The sequence below is a fragment of the Plectropomus leopardus genome, chromosome 9 (genome assembly GCF_026936395.1).
Source record: "Plectropomus leopardus strain MGB_pleo_1.0 chromosome 9, ASM2693639v1, whole genome shotgun sequence".
Taxonomy (NCBI): Eukaryota; Metazoa; Chordata; class Actinopteri; order Perciformes; family Serranidae; genus Plectropomus; species Plectropomus leopardus.
The window spans coordinates 14,524,178-14,543,075 of record NC_142184.1 but is presented as its reverse complement, the minus strand read 5'-3'; the positions used below and the strand labels follow the sequence as shown (position 1 = coordinate 14,543,075).

General features: G+C 40.1%; 2 protein-coding genes and 1 long non-coding RNA gene across 3 annotated transcripts in view; 1 reads left to right on the top strand and 2 right to left on the bottom strand.

Annotated features, from left to right (window-relative positions):
* Positions 1–5,912: 5,912 nt before the first annotated feature.
* LOC148188705 (uncharacterized) overlaps positions 5,913–18,898 on the bottom strand; it is a 25,428-nt gene continuing 12,442 nt past the window's right edge. The window contains exon 3 of the long non-coding RNA XR_015777471.1: positions 5,913–6,674. This is a non-coding gene — a long non-coding RNA (uncharacterized LOC148188705). The remainder of the gene's footprint in view (positions 6,675–18,898) is intronic.
* On the top strand, positions 12,301–14,009 carry LOC121946460 (putative G protein-coupled receptor 139). The gene is made up of 2 exons (XM_042491022.2): positions 12,301–12,436; positions 12,552–14,009. Exons 1-2 carry the CDS (start codon positions 12,301–12,303, stop codon positions 13,445–13,447), a joined length of 1,032 nt encoding a protein of 343 aa, XP_042346956.2. The 3' UTR covers positions 13,448–14,009.
* Positions 16,000–18,898, bottom strand: part of eif2d (eukaryotic translation initiation factor 2D) — a 12,410-nt gene continuing 9,511 nt past the window's right edge. The window contains exons 13-15 of the mRNA XM_042491924.2: positions 18,648–18,768; positions 16,307–16,481; positions 16,000–16,202 (exon numbers count right to left, since the gene is read on the bottom strand). Of these exons, the coding sequence (XP_042347858.2) occupies positions 16,132–16,202; positions 16,307–16,481; positions 18,648–18,768 (367 nt within the window). The 3' untranslated portion in view covers positions 16,000–16,131. The remainder of the gene's footprint in view (positions 16,203–16,306; positions 16,482–18,647; positions 18,769–18,898) is intronic.

Genomic DNA, 18,898 nt, shown 5'->3' with positions numbered 1-18,898 from the left:
GTACCTAGAGGGAGCATGTATAAACTGACATTGAAGTGGACCAATAACTGAGCCCTGTCAAACCCCACAAAAAACACTGAATTCTTCAGATGTAATGTTTCCGAGGGAAACAGAGACGGTCCTTCCCTTTAAATAGGTTGAAAACCACTGAAGGACAGGCCCGGAAAAACCAATACCAGTCTATTAAGCAGGATGTCATGATGCAGATAACAGTCAGGCTGAATGGGTAAATGGACCGGTGAAAGAGGCAATGTAGGCGAGGACAGTAGGGGGAGCTAATGCAAGAGATAGTGACCTGAGATGACAAATATGAATATTGCTGTTTACACAGTCATGCATGTGGAGAAGACAGGACCACATGCTGAATATTGACCAAAAGCATTCGGCTCCCACGGCAGTTATGACGAATCCACTTTTTAAAGAGAGGCGCACGTTCCCATGAACCATGTAACCATGAAACTATGAATGCAAACTGAGAATAAACGATCAGCTACAAAACCCAGAATGGGAATGGGACCAGAATTTTAAAAAAGTTACGGAATCTCCAATTATTAACGATTTTGAAGTGGGATCAAGCATACAATTACCCTTGGTCAAGAGACCTCTCTGCAATATTTAATTTTTCTGATTTCTTTTTCTTCATACAAAACAATAGAAGGAGGAGATTTGGAGTACGCCAAAACTCATAAATTATGTTCAAATTAAAGAACATTACTACACTGAACGTTATCTAACATTAAACTTAAGGAGGGGACAGAAGTCCCTGTGTGCTCAGTTAAGATCTGGTACCTTGCCTCTGGCGACAGAAGTCAGTATAAAGGTATTCCTGAAGAGCAGCATATGTGTCTTTTGTGTGATCTTGTTCTTCTGCTCTTTGTATACTGAACTGAGAAAGCATTTGTTTGAAAAAGTTCAGGCAAAGAACCCTTACTTATTTTGGTTGGCTGAGTGTGATATGTTGAGTTGGCTCTTTAAGGAGGAGATTTATGTCTTAGCCAGGTTCATTGAAAATGCATGGATATGACGCCAGAAAACACTGTATGCACTCCAATAGTACAGTTGACTGTTATTGATTTGTATATTTTGAAATGTTCCTTGTATAATATATATTTTGTACTGTGGATGTATTAGAAAAGGCTATGTGACCATCTTTGTATTCTTGCATTATTATCATCAGTGTCTTATAAGACCATGTGGGCTGGGCACAATTAAGTGCTTAAATAAACGAATATATCATTAACGTGGTGGGAGGGAGAAGAGGAGGAGGAGATCATGTGTGGGGACTACCTGGACAGGACAGCTGCCGCTTTGATGCCTCCTCCTGCAATGAGGACAGGGACAGAAGGTGGAGGGTCTGCTCAGGTGGACAGAGACGAAGAGGCTCAGTCCGGGGAGGACCTCCTGAGCGTCTGATGAGGGGCCCCCGAAGCCGCAGGAGCCACAGGAGCCGGGACAACAGGTTCATCGCCGGGATGGTTCGGAGCGCGTGCAAGAGGAGCCGCAGGAGTCCGAACTGCAGGCGCATCGCTAGGATGGCTGGGGGCCAAGTCCACCGGAGAGGTGTAGCGATTGGAGAGGGTTGAAAGGAGATTGAAGAGGAACCGTCCTCCCAATAGTAGGATCTCTCTTTCGGCCACGGCGCACCACCTCTGTCCAGGACGGCTGGGAATGGAGCTGTGGGCCGGGATCATGAGTTTAGTTCCCGAGCCGGCCTCCCGATCTTCTGGCGGCGTCAGTGTTTTGGTGTTCGCGTTCAGTGGAGCAGTTGTGAGCAGTGCCCAGTTCCTCAGATGCTGGACAATCAGTGCCGGCATGTGTTGGAGGTAACCAGGGAAGGGTCGCCGCAGTTGCCGAGATAATCGCTGACACCGGGGGAGGAGGCGATCTGCCAGTTGACGTGACGACAAGACTGCAAGACCGGGAGTAGGAAATGTGTTTTGCTTGTGCAGCCGCCACACAGACAAAACCTTCAATCGGCTGATCTCTTTTACAAAGGTCGGACTTCAGGCGCTGGATGTCCTCTTTGAGTAGTGGTGTTTGCAGTGCAAACACACGGCCATTATAGCCGAAGGAAGTCCCGGAATAAATTAGAACACAACACGATCGTTAGAATGGGAAACTTCAAACAACATTAAAGCAACCCCACCATCGGTTAAAAAAAAAAAAAATCATTTTAAAAATAGGTTATTGCGAGGCAATAGGCCTTCAGAGTGACTAGTGGACTATATGCTCGCTGATGGTTGCGCGCTCCAGCAAAGGCAAGTCCGTGAAACAAGTTAAAATCCAAGTCTGATGACTAAAATCCTTTGTCCAGTTAAAATATATTGTTAAAACGACCAATGTCTAAAAGTGTATTGCACAGATATGGTCTAAAACTGGCTAAAAAGTCAAGTTATGACAGGGGCTCTGACAGGAGCATACAGACGCCGACACATGCGCAGTAGGATGACCTGGGGACATCACAGGTTCACAGGTTGGTCACAAGCCCCCAGGAAGTGCGCCAGGCGCTGATCTATAATACATATGGATGTATTACAGTGAAGTCGGATAATATAATACAGCCATGGATGATACATCCATGGTTGGTAATTATCTTCTTCTTCTTCTTCTTCTGTCAGGTTGGATGGTGGTTGGTGTCCATTAAGTCGCATTACCGCCACCTACTGGATTCAACCTCAGCTATCCGTTTGAGCACATGTGGACACCACTCGGCAGTGCTCCGTCGCCATAACTATTGAATCTAGTACTTTATACCTGCTAAAAGAGCTTTTTTTTGCCAACGAACAGCTCTTTTAGGAATGAACAAGGCTCCATCTCCATGGCTGTATCCAGATTCTTAATACATCCATGGTTAGATGTCACACAGGAGGCTGACTCTGTTGCGTTACACGTCACACCTGCTGCACTTCTCTCACTTCCGAAACGTCGGCATGCTGTCTAAAATCACACACTGGGGTGACATAATGCCTGCTATGTTCGGTTCCATTTAAAAAAAAGCAAAGGCAGCATATTGAAGGGTGTCGGTTGTCCTATTAGAGGATCTCTGTCTAAAGATGGGTGTTGGTGTGGAGGAAGAAGAGAGGTGAGAGCACACATGTATAGGAGGAGCCGGTGTTTATGGTCCTGTTGCTGAATGTGATTTTCTCAAACCTCAACTGCTGCCATTAGTCTTTCAGGAAGTCATCCACAGACAGACCCAGTGAGCTGGGTGAGTTTAGAGCGGAGGACTTCTGGGATTATGTAGCTAGACAGTTAACAAGTCCACAAACTACAAAGCCTACAACATCCTAACGTATGTGTTTTAGGAATCTGGGCGCTGAAGAATGAGGTGCAGTCCTATCTTGACTGCATCACCCGTTTACCCAGGAGGCCATTTGCAGCGGGAAGCTGTATGAATTACACATTTTTTAAAAAACAGATGGGTTTGGTTGTATTTTATTGCCGGTGGCTTGTGTGTTATATAGAAAATATGCCCTAGAGAGGAAATAGTTTATCTATATAATACTATGTGAAATGTTTACTTTTATGGTACTTTAGTCTATTTTTTCTCAGTCCAAAGAACAAATCTGTCTTTTTCAGTGAAAAGATTAGCCTAGATAAAAATAAACACTGCCTAGAAGCCCTTAAGGAAGGTATATGGAAGATTTACAATGCTTATAAAAAAATGAGCAAAAAATAAAATAAGATCCACATTTGTATGTGTTTATATGTTTATTGAATGCATTTACTGTGTTATATAAATAAATGAAAACATATGTTAAAAGGATATTTTCAGGTTTTGTGCAATGAATATTCAATACAAAGACCTGCCAATAATAATGTTTTTCATTTCACATTGAGACAGAAAAACCAAACCTAAAAAGAAACTAAATATAACACCGCATATTGTATTTCACTTAATCTGATCTTTTTTTAAAAAATTTGATTTTATTTAGGGTTTAAAATCCTCCATAAACATAGAGCGATAACATTTACACTGAACATGCTGTATCCCGGTCGGGCAGCTGGGGCACATCTGTGCCCTCAAATAATCTATCTAGCCTTATTCAGCAACATCACAAGAACATAATCAGCCACCCTAAAATATTCTGAATTGATCTGTCATTTCGTTATAAATGTTTGTTTTTTTCTGTGTGTCTCTAATCAAAGTGGTTAAGCAGTTTTGCTCGGGAAAAATGTCAAGTGGTGTAATCCTGTTCTAGCAGTGCAATCCTCTCAGCATGATGACGTACTGTAGCCTGTCTGATGGATCAGTGACTCGCAGCATAGATTTCAGTCTATGTATCCTAAAACTCTGTTTGTTTGTTGGTTAGTCGAATAGCATGCAGGTAACGTCAGTTCTATGTGAAGCGATGGGGAGCTGCACTAACCTTTTCTGCAAGCATTTCATAGAGAAAGACTGCTACTTGTTGGTAGGGACTGTTATTCATCACTGTGATAAACTCAGTGGCATTTACATATATTTGTGCAACTTATCTGTTGTGGTCAAAGTGGAATTTTTTTTTATTCAAATGTCAGGAGGTAAATCACAATAAAATTAATACCTGTTTTCTAATCTGCAAACCAATATTTGATTTTGATCTAATTTTGCTTTATTGTCAGAGAAAAATCTAAAATTTGTCTTGCATCCCAGGATATCAAGCGTTTCATATAAATACACATAAGTACAAAAATACAAATCATTTCACCAAACAACAAAACCATACAAAAAAAACTACAAATCACATTAGACATCATGGAAAGTGGATGCAGTGCAACATTACTGTTTCCTATTACATTGTTCAACCATGGTCCACAGATGTTACTTAGAAGCCATACTTTTATTTAAAAGATTGTGTGGGACTCTTAATCTTCTGTGATGGCAGACAATAAACCTTTGCAGGGACGTCATAGTGGTGGTGATAGCCTACATACTGATAGCCTACAGCCCCAATGTGATAGGGGCCCTCAAAAAGCCTTGAATTTAAAGTTTAGTATTGTTTGCACTTTCTTTTTCTAAGCAATTAATACTGCAACTGTACTAAAATTGGTTAAATCTATTGAGAGACAGAACTTTGTATCAAAATACAGTGGAGGCTTGCTGCGGACCCTCTTTCCCCTTGGAGACTGCTTATGCATAGGGCCTGGAATTCGGTATTTGGTAATTTTCTGTAAAGAGTCCCTGCTGTGCTGGCTGGTGACCAACAGATGGCGACACAGACTGTGTCTGCTAATTCTCTCTAATTTGCACCTTCTGATTAGTGTACATTCCCATTAAATCAGTACTGCGCTTGGTCCGGGTGCAGGAATATAGGCATATTATGTCAGTTCCTTGACTCCTTTAGCTCTTATCAAACTATTTTCACTTTCTATTTATTTTTTTGTCTTGTTTGACATCTGCTTCCTGTCAGTTTCTGCCTTGAGGTTTTAACTGTCCTGCCCTCATGACAGCGCTCAGGAATTTTTGAGCACCCATCTGGGTTGTTGGGATTGATAGCTATCATACCCCAGTTGGCTGAGATATTATGAAAGGATGGATCTTTTCATCTCTGTGTTGTTTCATGACCTGCCCAAAATCCTAGCTGTGAGGAAATAATTTTGTCACCAAAGCATAATAATATACATGTTTACATTAAAAAGAACACTGATTTAAGTTGCTTGCCTTTTTGTAATTTTATGAACCACATTACAAGCCCAAACACTGTCAGTGGATTATCAGATACTATAAAAAACATGTTGCTTGTGATGACAGACTAAAAACAGATGAACCAGATTATTTTTTTTATAACTACATCCAAATAATTTTGATCTTCTCATCCTCTCAGCTGTAAATTCGTCCAGCAGTGAATCAGGACGACCTCGGTGATCCTGATGTAAGCGCCAAAGAAGCATCACCACACATCCGTTATGCAATGAGCAAGTGTGTTATCTAAATTGAAACCGATGCAAGTTGAATCCTTCATTAAAGCATAATCCAACATTAGACATGCAACAGTCAGATTGACTCAGAATATGTTTTTAATGCATTGCAAATGGATATTACTTTAAAAGCATGTAGCTAGGTAAGACAACAAAAAATTATTTGTTATTTAATTTATATTGCTTTTATCGGTAGTAAAATAAAGTCTACAAGCCTCCATAGATTGGCAATGGACCGCAGGCTTCACAGTTACAGAAAAGGTGAAAACAGAAATAATCTGTAGCACCAAAATGACACTACAACCATTGACATCATTCACTAACAGGCTAGCGAATGCCAAAAACAGATTTCAGAAATGTTTAAAAACATCTTTCCTAATGACTGGCTTACGGCCTTATGTAACCTCGGCACCACACAATAATCACAGTCATATTTCTTGGCACAGCATTAGTAAACTCAGATATCTCCTCAGTAGGTGGCTGCAGGGAGGAGCAGGCGACCCTGCAGCATCGCTGTGGGCAGCCTGGAAAGAAGCCAGTTCATGTGAATTATTAGATGACCCTCTGTGCAGCCGGAGACATGAAATCCTCCCCAGATGACTCCTTTCTGTCTGGAGATAACAAATTTTTGAACACTGGTTTCCGCAGCAACATGACACCACATCTACTATAGCAACCAGCACATATGTCCAATGGTGTTTTTCTTCCTCTCTGTTCCTTCACGTTTTTTTTCTTTTCAGTCAAATGCATGTCTCTGCTGTGAAATCCTCGACATCCTACAAAACAAAATGATTCAGTGCATTTGTAATCAGTAAGTTTATGGTGCAGTTTGTTAACTTAAAGAAACAGATCATCAAGATTTTTTGATTGCCTTTAATAGACAGGACAGTTTAAGCGTGAAAGGGGGAGGGAGAGAGGGGGCGACATGCAGCAAAGGGTGGAGGCCAGAATCAAACCCACGGCTGCTGCGGCCAGGATACAACCTTTGAAACCAGGGCACTGCTCTTTCCACTGGGCCACCAGGCGCCCCTAGAGCCAGGATATAGTTAGCTTAGCTTAGCATAAGAGCAGGGGTTAACAACGCTGCTCTGTCCAAAGTTTAAAAACATCTCCCTACAAACAGCTCTAAAGCTCACTAATTAACACATTACAACTTGCCTCCTTAATCCTTGATAAATGAAAAATGTAAAAGTGACAGAGGGTTTTAAGTGTAAGGCTGGGTATCCATAAGAGCTGAGACCACGTTGTGTTATGCAAAGCAATGTTAACCCCACAACTAATAAAAGTGATGTCCATTTTATCAAGTGGATGTGCTGACCTGAAATCAAAACATGCTAGATAGTCCAGACTTTTCAAGTTGTTTGTGGTTTAGTACTGCATTAATCATCATACTCAGACATGCTGAAAACAAATAAATTCAGTTTTGCTTTTAGATTAGACACATAGTATTTAGATTTTCTGCCAATTTAATTTATTGCCTACAAGACATTTCTTTTTTATTCTCATAAAGAACAGCCAAAGAGTCTCTTTAGCATTGTAGCAGATGGGGCATGTGGAAAGAGAGAAAGAATGAGAGAGACAGACAGACAGAGACAGAGAGAGAGAGCGGCTTGATAGTGAGCCTAAAGAGAGAGTCCCTCTTCCTCAAAAGAGGGTGCATAGTGTTGGCACATAATGCACTGAATTGTGACAGCCTAATATTAATTTCTGAAATATGTACTGCTCTATGTGTGACTGCTAAGTTTGGCTACCTTTTCGGTCAACAGTGTCAAAGGTTTGGAAAGGTTTTCAGCACCAGACAAACAGATGGCTTCAGAGAACATGATGTGCAGATAGACACGCAAAGGGGACGAAAAAACAAAAGCCGTAAACTGACTAGAAAATACTGAGCAGTGGAGGTTATTTTTTTCAAATCTCAATTTTTAATGCAGATCTGATGTAAATCGGATCCTCATGACACCAGATATTAATATTTGATTGAGGTACATTTTGAACCATTATGCTATATCAATTTGCCAAGACTGTCGACTGTGAATATCATTCACGTACTTTCGTGAATGATATTCATATGTGTAGCTCCTTGCCTGGCTGTTTTAACCAAATTGGATTAGACAGGATTGAGCCATTTTGGTTTGGAATAAACACACAGACCACAAACAATGCTCCTGTTTGCATGCTTACTCATTGACCAGTGGAAGGGTAGCATCCCAGTATGAGAGATTAAGCTGCATAAAATTTAACAACAATGTTCCCATTTTGATTCCAGCCAAGGTTCCTTGAGGCATGCCATCCCCCTCTCTCCCCCCTCATTTCCTGTCTGTCTCAACTACCGACTGCTATTTTCAAATGATGGCAACTTTTCTAGCGAAGAAGACAGTGAGAATATGAGAGGTGCTTTAACATTTTACAGAGTGTATGAATGATGGGGCTTTTTACTCACCGTGTGTAATGCCCCTCAGATGTCTGGGAGAACATGAAGGTTTAGAGCGTTTGTTCAAGTAGAAAAAAAAAACATTAAGAAAGCTGATGGTGTGAATGGGAACTCTCTATGGCCCTGTCAGCACATATACAGGTATTTTTTTTAATTCATTTATTTTTCCCCCCTCTGCTTTAAAAAAAAAATTCTGTTCATTCAACTTTGACTTTCAAATAACCGTCCACACTAGAACACAAAAATGACACCAAATGCTTCTTAGTGCTCTTCAGCAGTCTCACCTCGCCACCAAGGTAGAAAAGTTTACAGGCTAACACAACAAAACACCTCCTGGAAATCTCACTATTGCTGATTCACCTCAGATATGAGGATGTGTGAGTGAGTCACAGTTATGAGTGCTGCTCTAGAAATGCTAAAGTTTTCTTCCATTTCTCATCAACAACAATCTGACTATGGAAAGTGTCACATCTGCTGGTTTGACTGTGCCTGATTCAAATCTGTTCTTTTTGGATGAGTTTTAAGTGCAGATCTGGCATTCCACTAGACAAATAGTTAAGCTGCGCATCATGCTGAGATGGTGCAATAACACTAGGTGCAACAGATGCCTCAGTTTTAGAGATCTAAAATTCGGTTTTCCTGTGGACCAGAGGCCAAAATGTGGAAAATATCGGTTTTCAAAAGTATGTGAAGTGTTGACAAAGCCTATAGCATCAGTTTGTCTGTAAGGTAGACTGTGAAAAAGCCACAGCTTATTGCTATCGAACTGGCTCACACTTCATTACTCCTTTGGACCCACTACATTGGCCCAAATAATGCAATATGCTGTATTGAGAGAGTAGCACTCATGGTCTCGTCAACAAGCCTCTAGAGGACACAATCCAACTGGAAAGCCCCTTAGAGGCCTCACACCAGCGCTTATTAGTATCAATACATCATACTTGGACTTGGCTCTTTCTGTTGTCCTGGCTCAGAGATAGAAACTGTAGGTTTGATGGGACCCAAACCTAATTTGAGCACTGGAGTGGATGTGCATGACAGTCATCTGCATTATTTATTGTCCTTACATGCCAGATGCTCTTTCCGCCTTTGAGTTTTTGGAAAATAGCTTGTTTGATTTAAGTTTCAGGAGCTGGCAAGCCCACACTGCCTTAAATTTGATCAAACCATCTTAGATTAGATTAAAGAGACCCATGTCTCACTTTGTGCTGCCAGTAACATTAAGAAAGTGTACTGTTCAACAAGGTTTGCTGATAACCAAACATATATCTCAGATGAGATCAGTGTGTATAAACAGGGGAGGACTAGGACAAACTAAATGGCCCTTGCATTTTGGCCTGCAGCCACCCATCAAACTAATTCGCACGAATGCAAGGATATAAAAAAGTAGGTCATATGTATATAATTTTACACAAGGATAAGGGTTTTTTTTTTCAACTTCTGAGGGGACACATACTGCACTGACAATGTGAGGGTACATCATGCCATGTGGGATGGGGGCGCCATCATGTGAGGTACGCACTGTTCACGTGTTACTAAAATGTATGTACTGAGTCCAAAAACAAGATAGTTTACAATGTCCTGTTAAGCGAATGAAGGTAGTGCATTGGGTCTGTAATCCAGCCCTGGGCTGACAAGTCATATGGATCTATGTTATATATCATGATTACTTTGTCCAAATACCACTGCTTGACCATCGTAGCAGGCACAGGTAACAGTGTGCGTTCCTCACAAGATAGCAGCCCTTTCTAACTTTGCATTTCTCTCTTTCTCTCTACATACTATGTTTTCCCTCAAACTTAAATAGTTGACATTACAACAGACTTATGACAATATGACCTGGCAATGCCGATTGACGTAACCACAGCAGCTCACTCCTGCCTGCATGTGCATGGCAAGAAAGGGGAGGGAGAGCTGCTGTTTTGTTATTTTCACCGTTAAAGGGATTTTTTGGGGGAAGTTTTTCCTTATCTTCTGTGAGGGTCCGAGGACAGAGGGATGTAGTATGCTGTAAAGCCCTCTGAGCCAAATTGTAATTTGTGATAATGGGCTTAGATTTGATTTGTGATCCAAACTGACTGACTTGACTTGATCAGGAAGTGACTACAAAGGTCTGAGAAATCTGGCTACAATGTTTTTTTTGACTTATCCAATTTGGCACTCTTTTTGTTGGAAAAACAAAGGTTGATGAATACACCAAACTGGAGATTTAAAGATGTGACTGAGCCAACCCAGTAACCATTGGACGGATCTTCCCATTTTAGTGGTCAGTCAGGAAAAAGTAAATTAAAAAATCTCAGCTGTGGCAGCCCACTGGGAAAATCCACCATATGCCAGATGGCCAGTCAAACCATGTGTGCAGAAGAGCAGGAAACAAGTTCTGTGATTTTCTTTTTTTCTTTTGGCCATGTCAAAGCAACATAGAAAAAAATCCAGGCTGTATTAAATGAGTATTTTACTGATATAAAGAGAGTCCTCACATTAAACTACGCCATCTCTGTAGAAGAAAGACGCAAATACTTTTGAAACTGGTGCTACATGACCTGAGAAAACAGAGAAAAAGGACGATTTTGCGAAATAGGAATAAAACCTAAAACTACCAGAATTCATCTGTTAGGTGACGTTATGCGACTTTGTCTGTTCAATACAATGGCAGCCAGCCCAATCTCATGTTACAGTTAAACTGAGCTAAAACATGTTTCTTAAAACATTTGAGATGAGAAATATGCAACTCAGTAAGAGAATCTTGGTGTATATTTAATCAGCACTGCTTGGCTTTACTGTTTTTTTTTTTTTGTTTTTTTTCCAACCTCTGTTTCACAGTGCAGGAAGCAGGATGGCACCCACTTCCTATTCACAAACTCTCGCCATTACAGCAAAACAGAGCATTTAAAAACATTTCTAAATTTGAGGTGACAAATAGGCAGTTCAGTAACATAACTCGATTTATATTCAATCAGCACTGCCTAGTTTTACCATTTGATTGGCTTTCGGTCCAAGTTTGAGAAAGAGAGAAGGGCGGGCGTATCTCTTGATCTGCATCTATACTCTTTGTCTGCATGGTGGCAGTAGCATGGTTGGCTAGCAATGCGAAAATGCAGAGGTACAGACTGTAGTTTGAGCAACAGTCCTAAGAGCCAGCCAGGGGGAAGATGGGATAGCTAGGCACTGGTTGGATGGAGGGAAGATTACCACAGTTCATCTCCACATACTACCCATATTGTTTTGATACAAAGCTGGTTGAAAATCAGCAAAGCATCCCTTTCATAAAGTAGGACTTATCTATGTGTCTGTCTGTCTATCTATCTATTCTAATCACCTCATTATTGAGTCCAAGTGGACTTTTTTTTTAACCAATTAAAGAAATTCCCTCAGGCTGTTCTTGAGATATTTCTTTCACAAGAATGGAAGAAATGTGAGGTTACTGTGACATTTGACCACCAAGATCTAATCAGTTCATCCTTGAATCTACTCAACTCGTTTGTGCCAAATTTAAAAAATTGCCTTCAAGGTCTTCTTGAGATATTGCATTCATAAGAATGAGACAGACAAGGTCAAAGGGACCTTGACCACCAAAATCCAATCAGCTCATCATTAAATCCAAGTGAACATTTGTGTCAAATTGGAAATAATGTCCTTGAGGAATGTGCTGGATGGACAACCCGAAAACATGATGACTCCAGCCTCAGCTATCGCCAACGCAGAGGCATAAAAAGGCACAAAATCATATTGCCTCCAAGCGACCAAATAAACCATGTAAAAACACATAATAATCTTAATTTAACAACTCCATAGACCAAGATAAAAACCAAATTTAATTAAATGAGAATTCATCCTTTTTTATTACCTTTTATTGCGCTGTCATAAATCCCCTTTAATCATCAACATTCAGCATAACACTAGGCTGTTGACACACTGTCATGGTTTGTATGTTGAGCTGAGGAGGGAGTAATCATCTGATGTTGAGCATTATGTACATACCGAGCTTAGAGACTCCTATCATTGTGCCAACTGTGGCACGAGAGGATATGAGCCCTCAAAAGAAACACTGGATGGTGACAATACAAGAGGTTTTCTACCCTGCTCTAGCAACTGTTGGCATCCCCTGTAAGTACATCACTGAAAGAGTTAGAGCTCTTCCAAAAAAAATGTTTTATGACGCTGTCAATTTATTGGATAAGGGATTTACAGCATCCAGGTGCCTTTCTTATCTTTTTCTCAGCCAATATTATCACCTTCCTGATCATCTGGAGGAGGAACTGCATGCTCTCCCGATCCAGCACCTTCTACCTCATGGCCATGTCTGTGGCTGACAACCTGGTTCTCATCTTCATTGTGGTTCTCGAACTTTCTGTTAAGTACCACCAGCAGGAGCCATTTTGGAGTTACGAGCCTTGGTGCAGCCTGAGGGACATTTTTAACTATGGAGCATACAACGCCTCAACGTGGCTGGTGGTTGTCTTTACAATGGAACGTTTTGTCGCCATCCACACATGGAAACTAAAAACGAAAATCTGCACGACAAGATGTGCAGCATGGACCACAACAGCAGTTTTCCTCTTCAGTCATGTTTTTGCTATTCCTTACTACCGGTCTAACGCCTCAGTCAACAAGAACAACCAGACTACATGTGTTTACAATCCAGAGGCCCCAACTCAGTTCATTCATGCCTTGGTTGGACTTCAAACCCTGCAAGCCTACATATTCCCCTTCCTCATCATCCTCACACTTAACGGGCTGACTCTGCGCCTAATCTCTCTCAGCAATCGGGTTCATATCGCAGCTGATTTGACTTCCAGGGTCAACAAAGTGCTGCCTCTGCTGCACTCCAGGAAGAGAAAATCTGTGATGCTTTTGGTGACTGTGTCTATGAGTTTTGTGCTGCTGTCTGTCACCCGTGCTATAACTCAGATCATCATCCGCACGACCCACATGTACAGTTTTGATCGTAATGATTACAGCCTCCGGATAAATATAGCAGCAGACATTGGCACCATGCTGAGCCTGACCAATGCTGCCGCAAACATGTACCTGTATGTATGCACCCAGTCCAAGTTTCGCCAAGAGTTCTTTGCCTGTGTGCAGCAGGTGTCCACCTACTGCAAAACAAAACTGTAAACAAGCCCTTCCATCTTTAATAAACACAATCACAGACACATTGTCCCTGAGGAAGTTTGCTTCCTGCTGTCAAGAAACAGGAAATTATCTCACCGCAGTCATAAATGGTAAATGACTTTGTTGCTCTCAGCATATAACAAAGCCTACAATTGAACTCGGACTCCATAAAACCCATTTAATTTTCTTTATTACTGTGTTTTACTCGATCTGCCCCTCTATTAAAGATGGATGGCTTTTGATAATCTCCACTCTTTGACATCGTAGTTTAAATTTAAGAATCCATTTCCTGCAATTGGTTCCATAGTCAGAGCAAACAAACAAGGTACAATCTTGGTAAAGCTGCTTTTAATATTCTGGTACAAACTTGTCATGATAGATTGACTCTTTTTTAATGTAGTTACAAACATATAACATAAAACTGAGCTTTCACTATTTTAATATGTAAATCTATATTTAAATATTTAAGCATTTGTTACTATTTGATTTAGGACCATATAGCAACAATAAAATGCAAGTATTTTTCTGATTTGTTTTTGACTATTTTGTCTTTATTTTGGGGTTCCCAAACTAAAGACAGTGGTCATTAAAGCATTTTTAAAAAAAAACAAAAAAAAAAACTGTATCTTCCTTTTATGATTTCATTATTTTTTTCACAAACTCATAATAAAAAAAATGTCACTGCTAGTGATGGTGTGAGATGTAAACATTGATGGTGTCTTCCTCAGCTGAGCTGTAACGTTAGGTAGCTCAGTGCTGCTAGGTGATATGGTGGGCAGGTGTACTTTGGAAATAAGAAAATAGTTCCTACATGAAACTGCTCACAACAAGGTCAGTGGATTATCTTGAGTGATCGAGTCATGATGTCTGAAAAGAGACAGTGGTTGAGTTTTTCAATTTTATTTTTTGGCACTCCGAGCAGCTAAAGCAGAGTCCCTTTAGGTTCCATTATATTTTAGAGAAGGCAGACATCTCTCCAAAACAATCTAGACTGATAAATAGCCCAAGTAAGAAATTATGTATTTTGATTTTAGAGTGAACTGTTCTTTGAAGCTCATTGGTAAGAGTGCTTGATAACAACTCAATGGAGACTCAGTTGCGGATCATCTTTATCCACTCAGATGTGCCGGAGCAACTTCAGTAAGAAAACCTGAAACGATCAGCTAAAATTATGCTCCGGGGGTGAGAAGCTGGATAGATCTTTTGTTGATCGCCTTAAGGGAAACAATATGCACAAATTTCATCTTTCACCACTACAACATAATCAAAAACACCACAAACATGATAAAGACTTGGAAAGCAAATGTGCAGATGGAGCACTTGAATGGTCACCCAAAAGACCTGACCTCAGCATAACTGAGGCTGTGTAATTGCATGCAGCCTCCTCAGTCAAACTTGAGTCTATCACTAAAAAAACAAATTTAAACCCTGACAAAAACAAACAAAAAATTATGGCAAAATTTGAGGAGCTTGGAGGAATTTAAGACAGGAGAATTATTAAAAGTCCTTTGGTGTGGTGATGTGAAATACTGCTGCCTTGAATTTCAAAAACACTGCATAAAATACTGTCTTGTTTAAAACAGGTTTGCTGCTTTTCATTGTATCCATGTTTCTTTGTTTACTGCAGTGTTTTGAACAAAACAAAATGACATGCTTGTAAATGTGCTATTTATTGTTTGTTTATTTGGACTTTCAGGTATACCACCATATACCAGGTATAACCTCATAGTGACTGAACACCGGGCGAGGGAAGACTTGCCTGGACCTTATTACCAGCACTGTGGGTCCCTTACACAACACCCTTGATCCTGAACTGTTTCAGTGGAGCTTCCAGATGTGAATGTGAAAAATATAGGTTAAGAGTTGCTTTTGAGAGGTACAGACTGACCTTAGAGTTAACGCACAGATTATAAATCGTAACGTCCGTTTATGTCCATCTGGGTACCTTCCATATCATTCCCCGTCTCTCCCTCCCCCCTCATTTCCTGTCAAATTGTATAACATGTTTGTCTTCATAGTGAAGTTGAGCTTCGAACTTTTGTAAACATAATGCCATCACTTCATCATTTGATCCATTTGATGTCAAAATTAACATATCAATTCTTGAGTTATGGGGGGAAGCGACATGTTTTGTGAGGTCAGGTCACAGTGACCTTCACCTTTAACCACCAAAATCTAATTAGTTCATCCTTGAGTCCACTTGAACATCTGTGCCAAATTTCAAGAAATTTCCTTGAGATGTTATTAAAATATCACATTCGTGGGAATGGAATTGACGGATGGAAACATCATTAATTTGGCCGCCGGTGCAGAGGCATTAAAAATTAAGAAGGAGTTGCTACATTTAAAACTTTGCTGTTTTCAAAAATTATGAAAGATGTGTATATATTGTAAAAACTGAACACTGAATAGTCACTCTTTTTTGAGAACTCACCATGTGATTTTAAAATATTTCATTTTAAATAAAAAATGTTCTGAAAAACATCAAACCAAAATTCCAGAAATTAAGTCAAATCATTAAACTTCTTTTTTATAAACAAAAAAACACAACAAAATTGCTTCATTCATCAACCTCTAGAAGATGACAGTGAACCACTTTTATTTCACAAATTGTCAATGGTTGGTTGTTGTGTTGACATATAATAAAGCAGCTTTAAACACAGTGAATGGTAAAGTAGGTTGAAATGTTACTTCTTCTTGCCACCTTTTGGAGCTTTGTCTAGTCCTTGGATGTACTTGCGCGGAATTTGATAATGATCTGAAATAAAAATAAAAGATTAGACAAAATGAATTTATTTGTTCAACTAAACAAAGCAATTGGGAAACACTGTAAGATACTTCAAGTATTATTAAGTTCCAAACCTAGCAGCAAATTGCCGACTTGAAAAATCTGGTTGCCTTGGATCTGGACCAGGACTTTATCCTTAGATCCAGGGACGGGCTGTAAGACAGAGCTGGCCTGGACTCTGTGCTGCAAAGCAGAGGCCACTGCTGCAGGATCCAAACCATACACTTCCAGATTCTTTATTAGAGTGACCTACAGGGAGCACATGGAAACAATTAGAGCTAGTACAGCCAAATAATATATCTGATTTTATCGTGCCAAGAAGTGTACTGCAGTACAGAAATGATAAATGTGTTTTTAAGTTCATTTATAAACAACTAGGTCTGCACCTAACAATTATTTTTTTATGGATTAATCTATCGATATTTTTCCGATTAATCGACTTTTCTATAGTTTTTTAATTGATCTAAGTATTATTTTTTTATTACTCAAATATAACTACAAATTCACTTAAAATAACATTTTAAAACTTGTCATACACTGCAGGGCATTATTCCCCATCAAAAAATAGCCCAGTCTTAACTGGTAATATGTGTTTTACAGTCTATATAAAGTCTCTCCAAAATAAAATTAATGCAAGAGCTTCTTACACTAAAATTCAAGATACTTTTAGGAGGAGTAACAAAACAGTTACTCTTTGTTACAGTAACAAATCTAGCAGTCCAACAAAACATCTTATAGTAAAATTAGTGCAATTTGAATAACACTATAACTTTTCTCCAACAGAAATAATTAATGTAATCGATAACGTCGATTACGTCAATGCATCGCCGCAGCCCTATGAACAACACCACTATTACATTATTTGTATAAACAGAAAGGTCTGTAAACTTAATATTTCCTAATGAAATGTCCCGTAAGTATAAGTTGATTTATCATCATCAGATTTTTGGCCACACTATCAGGGTGACTCCAGGGCTTCACTGTTAGTCAGTCGGTCCACGACTCCAGTCCGGACAAATATGTCAACAACAATTAAATGGTCTGCCATAAGATATCACACAGACATTCATGGTGCCCCAAAAAGAAACCACATACTTTTGGTGGACCACTCATTTTTGACCTAGTGCCATTATGAGGTTGATATTTGTGAATAAAAATTCTTATGCCTCCCTCAGGACGAATTGCAACAATCTAAAAACCCCTTTAGCCAGAGTTGTACTTTGTTTTTACTGCAAAATGGCAAAACTCAGATGCTAACACACTTAAAGTAGGGGCTCTATGTGAAATTGAGAGCGTATGGATTGTCTGAACATGGTTCTCAACACGGAGGTAGCTGAGCAAGCATCTGGCAGCTAACGGTGCCAATTCATAAACAGCGCTGAACAATGTCAGCGTGCTGTCAGAGCCGATGGTGCTAACCAGGAGAGAACCAGAGGGTGGGTGCTACGCTTCTACGTCAATACCAACCCCGTATCAGCTTTAACCACCATACAAAAAAAGGGGAGGTGGAGGTGATGAGCTAGCTGTGGGATACAAACATGCACTACTATGCAAATATGGTCATATTGGCTTTCACAAAAAAACCACAGAGAAGTTACGTTCATAACACATATAGAGGGAGCGTGAGTTCATTCTCTGCTCAGGACGCCATTGCTCCACTTTCTGGTTTCGAATTATTCTCTGAATGTTAAACTTTACCTTGAACTTAAGATGGTTAACATGGCAAACAATTATAAATGCTAAAAATCATGTTGGCATTGTCATTTTTTTGGCATATTAAAGTTGGCATTTAGCTCAAAGTACCACTGTGACTTACTACAGCCCAAGATCCCAGGAAGTCTGCCAGACTTTGAAGCTAGTTTTTGTGGCGAAACTGTGGAATTACATTTGTCACGTGATGCCTTGTGGCCGGAAAATACTCATTCCCATTAACTTACATGGATAAAGAGAGGCAAATCAGTGGAGACATTTTCAGAGCATCGTAACTCCTGCGAAATGACTCTTTTCACTATCAGAATTTGTTCCATTCTGTTCATTAACATTTGGATAGTCAAGGATAGATGCATGATTGAATTATTTTATCCTAATTCATGTTAGCAGAGGTTTAAACAAGAAGTAGTCAGCTTGGGCGGTGGAAGTCTCTCATGTGCGTGCTCTCAGCATCACACAGCGTGGAAGCAGTGCCAATCATGAGAGTAATTTTATACGTGGCAGTTGAACCTTTTTTTGCTTCATGCGCCACTGAACAACTTTCATAGGAATGAAGTGGGCCCACCTCCAATGCTGTCTCCAGTTCTCTTTATACAATTATGGTATGGTCTGTCGTGCCGCTAATATAGCTGTACTCTTATTAAACTCTACTGGTAAGTGCTGATCACAGCTGGTAATACAGGGGACTGTGGTAAGAGTTGTCACCTTTTTATTGGAGCCTCGAGAAGCCACGGAGATGTCTATGGGCTCAATGTGGCCCTTTTTTGTTATGGGTGCTTGTCCAGGGAACACAACTTGATAGCACTCCTGCATTCTTCCCAACGTCCTGCGGGAAAATGAGGTGGCATTCTTTAACTTTCACCAGAGGTTAGATGACAGAGATATGGAGACTGACAAGGACACTGATGAATTGGGTAGTACAATGCCGAAGTGCCAAAAATTGCAGTTCCTCTAAT